The following is a 6359-nucleotide window of genomic DNA, read 5'->3' as shown; positions in this document are numbered from 1 at the left end:
TAGATAGATAGATAGATAGATAGATAGAGAGAGAGAGAGAGAGAGAGAGAGAGAGAGAGAGAGAGAGAGACAGACAGACAGACAGACAGACAGACAGACAGACACAGAGACAGAGGGACAGAGAGGGACAGAGAGAAAGATATATATATATATATATATATATATATATATATATATATATATATATATATATATATATATATATATATATATATATATTTAGCTAGCTGCAGTTATTTGGTTGCTCAACTGCAGTTCAGAAGGCAAGCAGAGAAGAAACATGCTCAAAAAGCAGGAAATCGAGCCAATCCGGACACTGGAAGAGATCATCTGAAAAGCATCAGGAAGTTCCTGTCCTAACTATGCAAAACATACACCTTCTCCAGCACCCCCTGCAGGACACCCATTATATCCTGCTCATTGCATATCTTGCATCTTCTGACAAGAATAAGGGGCATTTCCCACGGCTTAAAAATAGCACAATGGTAGCTGATTGAAAACGCTACTAATTTGCCATAACGCACGACGTCGTAAACAATCTGCAACAATCCTGAAACCGAACCGCCAAAAGCGCTTCGTTGTAGCGCTTCTAGGGGAATCCAGAAAACTGGATTCACCCTCCGGATAGCGATACACTCCTGCAACCAATCTGCAACACTAGCGCTAAAGACCTGTGCGTTACCATTGTTGCGGGTTCTTCAAAGTCCCTCCTCCCGAGCCTGTCCTCCAAACTTCCGGCGAACTGTTCGCCATTTTTTTTTTCTCCGAGCGAGCGGGGATCTACGAGGCAACGGGACAGCGACTGGCTTTCAAGCACGATCACTTTCGGAAATTCTGCCCGGACACCACAAGAGTTTTTCACAAGCACAGTGGCACACACCGTCACGTTCCCAAAATTTGCCCAAAGCTTAAAACCCCGTCTACCATCGGCCAGTCCTAGCGGAGTCAACGTACAGGGAGCATTTTAAAAAATTTTCCTCTGAGCGTGCCAACGAACGTTCGCCGCTCGCAGTCTCCTGCTTAGCTTAGAGGGGTTCAATAGACATGATTCGTGGTGATATCATGAGGGGCGGCTTATGTGTAGTGGGTCTTTGTGTGGTTCCCGGTGCGTGCTTGTGCTTGGGTGCGGACAACCCCTTCCATTGGCGGCTAGACCTCCGGCAAGCGGAGTTGCCGTCCCCCGTTCATTTTAAAAAATTTTCCTCTGAGCGTGCCAACGAACGGTCGCCGCTCGCAGTCTCCTGCTTAGCTTACAGGGGTTCAATAGACATGATTCGTGGTGATATCATGAGGGGCGGCTTATGTGTAGTGGGTCTTTGTGTGGTTCCCGGTGCGTGCTTGTGCTTGGGTGCGGACAACCCCTTCCATTGGCGGCTAGACCTCCGGCAAGCGGAGTCGCCGTCCCCCGTTCATTTTAAAAAACATTCCTCTGAGCGTGCCAACGAACGTACGCCAGTAACATGTCATGTTTGGTTGATTTATGCTGTGGCTGGTGAATATTATTGGGGAACTGCCGAGTACTGCCGCACTTGCTCTCGGTTGAACACCGGCATGCGTTTGTGTAATGGCGGACATTTTCCTAAAATGGCTCCCGCTGCATGTTCAAACTGCTCTTCTCGCGTGTAAACGAATACGCGCATGCGTTAAGTCAAACAACAAGGGCGCCAATCTGGCCATTAGGAGCAGATCCTGTTCCCGCGCGAGGAGTTTTGAACGTGACATGTGACCTGATGTGGCCAATGTGCGTGTCCCCTGCTGCCCTCCACCAATCAGGAGCCGGCTAGTCCCTTTGTCTTTGTGTGCGGGAAGGTATATGATCCGTTGCACCCTGCACCTCCCACCACCATTTTGCTCAGCTACTAGCGAAAGCAACATGGAATCGTCTTCTCAAGCCTCGTCCGTCCCTGCAACCGGCCGTGGCCCTACTTGGAGGGACGCGGAGATCAGGGACCTGATCGGGATTTTCTCGGAGGAGAAAATCCAGGACGCGTTCCAGTCCTCCCACAGGAATAGGGAGGTTTTTGAACAAGTGGCTATTAAGATGCGCGCCCTGGGCCACAACAGGACCGGCCTTGAATGCCGGTCGAAGACCAAGACAATGAGGGCAGAGTACATGCGTGCCGTGAACCATAATAAGGGTTCCGGCAACGAAAAGGTTACCTGCCCCTACTTCGAGGAGCAGCGCCAGCTGTACGGGGACGGGGAAGGATCCGGCAGGCCGAAGCGCGTCGGCCGGAGCCTTAAGGTGGTTCGGAAGCCGGCTGCCCCGGTCGAGGAACCACCCGCTGAGGAGGATCCCGGCGAGGGAACCTCGTCCAGCTTTCGCCCTCCACCCCCCGTCCAGCAACGAGCCGCGGAATCGGTAACGCTGGACCTGATCGCCATCGCTCCTGGGGAGCCAGAGGAGGCTCCAGAGCAAACGCCCCTTGCCTCCGGTAAGTGATTTTCTTTTTATTTTATATTTCCTTTTGAGCAAATGTGTGTTCTGACGTTTGGGCATCGTTTTCTCGTGTGTTCGTTGCAACGCATAAGATGGTAGGCTGTGGAGTGCTTGCTGTGGTTACTATTTGAAACGGTTTTAATTTTATAATTTTATAATTTAATTTTTAAAAGATTTTAAAAGAAGGTAGGCTGTGGAGTGCTTGCTGTGGTTACTATTTGAAACGGTTTTAATGTTATAATTTAATTTTAATTTTTAAAAGATTTAATAAGATGGTTGGCTGTGGAGTGCTTGATGTGGTTAGTATTTTAAACGGTCATGTTTAACCCACAGCCCCAAAATATTTGCTGCATGCCTCGCCCATAGGCCTTCTGCAGTACTTTGGCTCACTACTTTGGGAGCTTGCTTTGTGGTTCATGGTGTATGCTTGCTCATTTTTCACTATTTTCTGCTCTTGTCCACAGAGACACAGTTGCCAGGGACGGGGCCCCTAGAGTCTCCAGCAGCACCTGACGTGGATAGTGATTCGGGGGCATCAACTAACATTGGTAAGTATTAGTAAAAATAGGGGGGGGGGCTGTTTTAACTGCTTTGTGCTTTTCTGTTTGTGCAGGGCAGCAGCACTGCTAAGAGAAAGAAGAGAGTCCCTCTGCGTTGCTGGTGTAGGCTTTGAAGCTGGCTTTGCCACCCTTTGGTCCTAGATCTTTTTTTTTTCCTTTTTTTGCAGATTTCATACCCGGAACACAGGAGGAGGAACAGCCTGGGGTGCTTGGACCTCCTGCCCGGCGCAGGCGGATACAGATTCAAGATGGTGAGCGTGCATGACCTGTTCCTTTCGAGCCATAGCTGCAGGACAATGTCGCTAGGCACTAACCATGTGCTCCCTTTTAATTGTTGAGAGTCCTGCTGTGAAAGTAGGCAAAAGTAAAAGCACAACATGGGCAAACAAACAATGGCCATGTGCTCACCGGGGATTGTTTAAATTCTTGGCAGGAAAACACGGGGACAAAAAAGGACACCATGTCCACCATGGTGTGTTTTGACTTTTTTGATGTTACTAACAGTTTTGTTTCTCATTTTTTGCCAACAGAGGTTCTTTCAGATGAGGAGGAGGAACCACCCCTGCCTCCAGGCAGCCCACCACCTAGAGGTGCGCTCCCAGCAGAGGAGAGGCTTACGAGGGAACGCGGCAGGCTGAGGCGCGTCTCAGTCTTGACAAGCGTGGGAGAGAGGCTCCTTGAGCACTGCTATGAGGAGTCACGGCGTGCCGCGGCCGCTGACCAAGCCATGCTCACACTCATTGCCCAGGAGGGGAGAAAATTGAGGGCAGTCCTTAGAGAGACAAACCAAATCCTACGCGAAGGCGTGGAGGAGGTGCGACTGATAAGGAGACTCATGGAGAGGGCAGTAGCGGTCATGGAAAGGGCCTACCCTCCACAAATCGCCCCCCCACCACCACCCACACCAACACCACCACTTCCAGCACCCACCCCACCAACTCCCTCTCAGAATGCCTCCACCCAAACAAGAAGGAGGACTATTCTCGGAAAGAGAAAAATTAAACCAGCAGACAAGTACTCCCCCTCCTAGTTTTGCCCACTTTTTCTATTTCATGTTATCTGTGTTTTGTTGTTTGTTGAATAAAGTTTATATTTTTGACTCTGTCTCTGTGTACCCTACTGTAGAATCTGCAAGGCTGAAAGCGGCCTCTCTAGTGATTGTGTATATTGTGGTACTGCTGTGTGGGTTGGAGGTTGGAGGGGTGTTAGTTCAAGGAGTTTTAGGAGTGTGGTGTGGGGTTAAATATGTGCGAGTTTAAGAAGTCACACTGGAGTCTTGTTATAAAATTTGCAATAACATTTTATTTTAAACAACATTTTAACAGGGGAAAAACATTAGGGAATGAAACTTGGAGCCCCACCAGCACCACCACCCCCCACCCCCCTGGAAAACCTATTTTTTTTAACAAAGGTATACATTTAACAGGGGAAAAACATTAGGGAATGAAACTTGGAGCCCCCCCCCCCCAACCCCTACCCCAAAACACAAACAGGAAACAAAACTCAGTTCCCACCGCTCCCCTCCCCAGCCCCTTCCATCGCCCTAACTCTCCTGCACAGCCGTCCCACGGTCCCCCTAACTTTGCGCCGGAAGAGCTCTTCGTCCTCCTTCTTCTTAACTGTGGGGAGGGAGAAAAAGTACACATTAGTACCACACATATTTTCAAATTTCTTTAGTTTACATGCATACACTTTTAAGTGGCCTTAGCCACAGTGTGAGATGAGTTGGGCAGTGGGGAACATAACCTACGTTCTTCCGCCTCCCTCTGTTGCCTGTGCTGCTCAATCTCCCCTTTCAGCTCTGCCACTTGAGCCTCCAGGGAAGTAACTCTGGCCTCCATGGCACGCAGCCTTGCCTCCACAGTTTCAGCTATAGAAATCAAACAAAGAATTTAATAACACTTCAAATGGGAGCATCACAGCAGGCTCCCATATGGCTCCATGGGGGTACACACACATGGGTCTCCCGCACAGGCATAAAACTCTCACCTGCAGCCTGTCCCGAGGTGGAAGGTCCCTCTTCCTCCCCCTCCTCACGCTCAGGTGCTGTTGCCAGCTTGGATGGTGATTGTGTGGCTGGGCAAAGAAAAAGACAAATCATAATTAAAAGCACACAAAACAGAGATGAAACACAGCAGGTAGACACACCACAGTTAGAGTCTAAGCGCATAACCAAAGTGGTTCTACAGTACTGGCTGGCTAAGTCTGAGGGGGTTGACAGCATCTAAATACTTTCTCGAATTTCATTGGGGACAGTAGGGGAAAGAGGCAGCTAGTCATTCCATGCATGTTTAAGGGCAAAACACAACGAGGGCAGCACTCACCCATATGCCTCCTCATGTCCAGGGGGGGCTTCCCAGCCTTCTCCCATATTTTAACCATCTGGTCGTGGAAGACCGTCCTCCCACTTGGCTGCGGGATCCCCCCCCACTGTTCCAGACTGTTTAGGAAGTCCAGCTTAAGGCGCTTGAATTTTGTCCGGACCTGCTCCCAGGTCCGGACGTAGCCCCTCTCCCTCAGCTTTGAAGCCAACACCAGGTAGGCACCCTTGGTGTGGCAATGGGTGCTGGCCATTAGGCGGCCAACACTTTTTGATTGTAGCACAAGCTCCAGAAGTGCCTCAGCCTCGGCGCGCTGCCAGAAGGAGCCCTTCCGTGGCTTCGGCATCTTCGGAATGACGGTTAGGGAACGAACGTGCGTTGCTCCGATCGACCACCCCGTTTTTTAAATGTATCAAAGCTGCCCACCAATAAAATTATTCCTTGGAACATGAGTGGATTGATCCTCCGGTTTGACAGGGGTCGCCAATACTTCCTGGCTACCCGCCTCCCCGAACTTTCCCCATTCAGCGCTTCCGTATTGTGTTTGTCAATTTCAGTTGGGAGTTAGCATTTAGGGCTGTCAAAGTGCTTTTGGACCAGAGAATCCCCGTTTTTTTGCTGGCAAAGTACACAAACCGCACAAGACAAGGTTAAACAAATAACACAAAACTTTATTCACCAACAAGAGAGTGGGAAAAACAATTAAACACGCCTCCTGTTTCTGTAGATGTGGGTGGCTATGGCGTCCCGAACCTTGCACCCCTCTGCATAGATTCTTCTTCTCCTTGCTTCAGGGATGTCTTGTGTGTCCTCAAGGACAACAGGATCAGGTTCATCCACAGGGAAGGGGATGTTATGTCCCTTGTCCTCGCATATGTTGTGCAAAATGACACACGCGATGATCAGCGGAGTCACATTGTCTATATGCACGTGTAGTCGGGACATCAGGCAACGGAACCGGGACTTCAAACGTCCAAAGGCACGCTCCACTACATTCCTTGCCCGGGAGTGAGTGAGGTTGTAGTGGCTATGCACGTC

At 49.8% G+C, this 6359-nt stretch overlaps 1 protein-coding gene and 1 long non-coding RNA gene across 3 annotated transcripts; one reads left to right on the top strand and one right to left on the bottom strand.

Annotated features, from left to right (window-relative positions):
* Positions 1 to 462: 462 nt before the first annotated feature.
* On the top strand, positions 463 to 4099 carry LOC143842922 (uncharacterized). Of its 2 annotated transcripts, XM_077348257.1 has the most exons (3): positions 463 to 2988; positions 3168 to 3251; positions 3531 to 4099. In XM_077348257.1, exon 1 carries the CDS (start codon positions 1814 to 1816, stop codon positions 2441 to 2443), a length of 630 nt encoding a protein of 209 aa, XP_077204372.1. In that variant the 5' UTR covers positions 463 to 1813; the 3' UTR covers positions 2444 to 2988; positions 3168 to 3251; positions 3531 to 4099. The 2 variants fall into 2 exon arrangements, with proteins under 2 accessions (XP_077204372.1, XP_077204371.1); XM_077348256.1 differs by having other exon boundaries at positions 463 to 3251.
* A 369-nt stretch (positions 4100 to 4468) lies between these two features.
* On the bottom strand, positions 4469 to 5861 carry LOC143842923 (uncharacterized). The gene is made up of 3 exons (XR_013233391.1): positions 4990 to 5861; positions 4751 to 4870; positions 4469 to 4619 (listed from the first exon to the last, which is right to left on the bottom strand). It is a non-coding gene; the product is annotated as an uncharacterized LOC143842923 (long non-coding RNA).
* Between the last annotated feature and the right edge of the window lie 498 nt (positions 5862 to 6359).

The sequence above is a fragment of the Paroedura picta genome, chromosome 8 (assembly GCF_049243985.1).
Source record: "Paroedura picta isolate Pp20150507F chromosome 8, Ppicta_v3.0, whole genome shotgun sequence".
Classification (NCBI taxonomy): Eukaryota; Metazoa; Chordata; class Lepidosauria; order Squamata; family Gekkonidae; genus Paroedura; species Paroedura picta.
The sequence above is the reverse complement of the archived record's forward strand: the minus strand, read 5'-3'. Positions and strand labels throughout refer to the sequence as shown.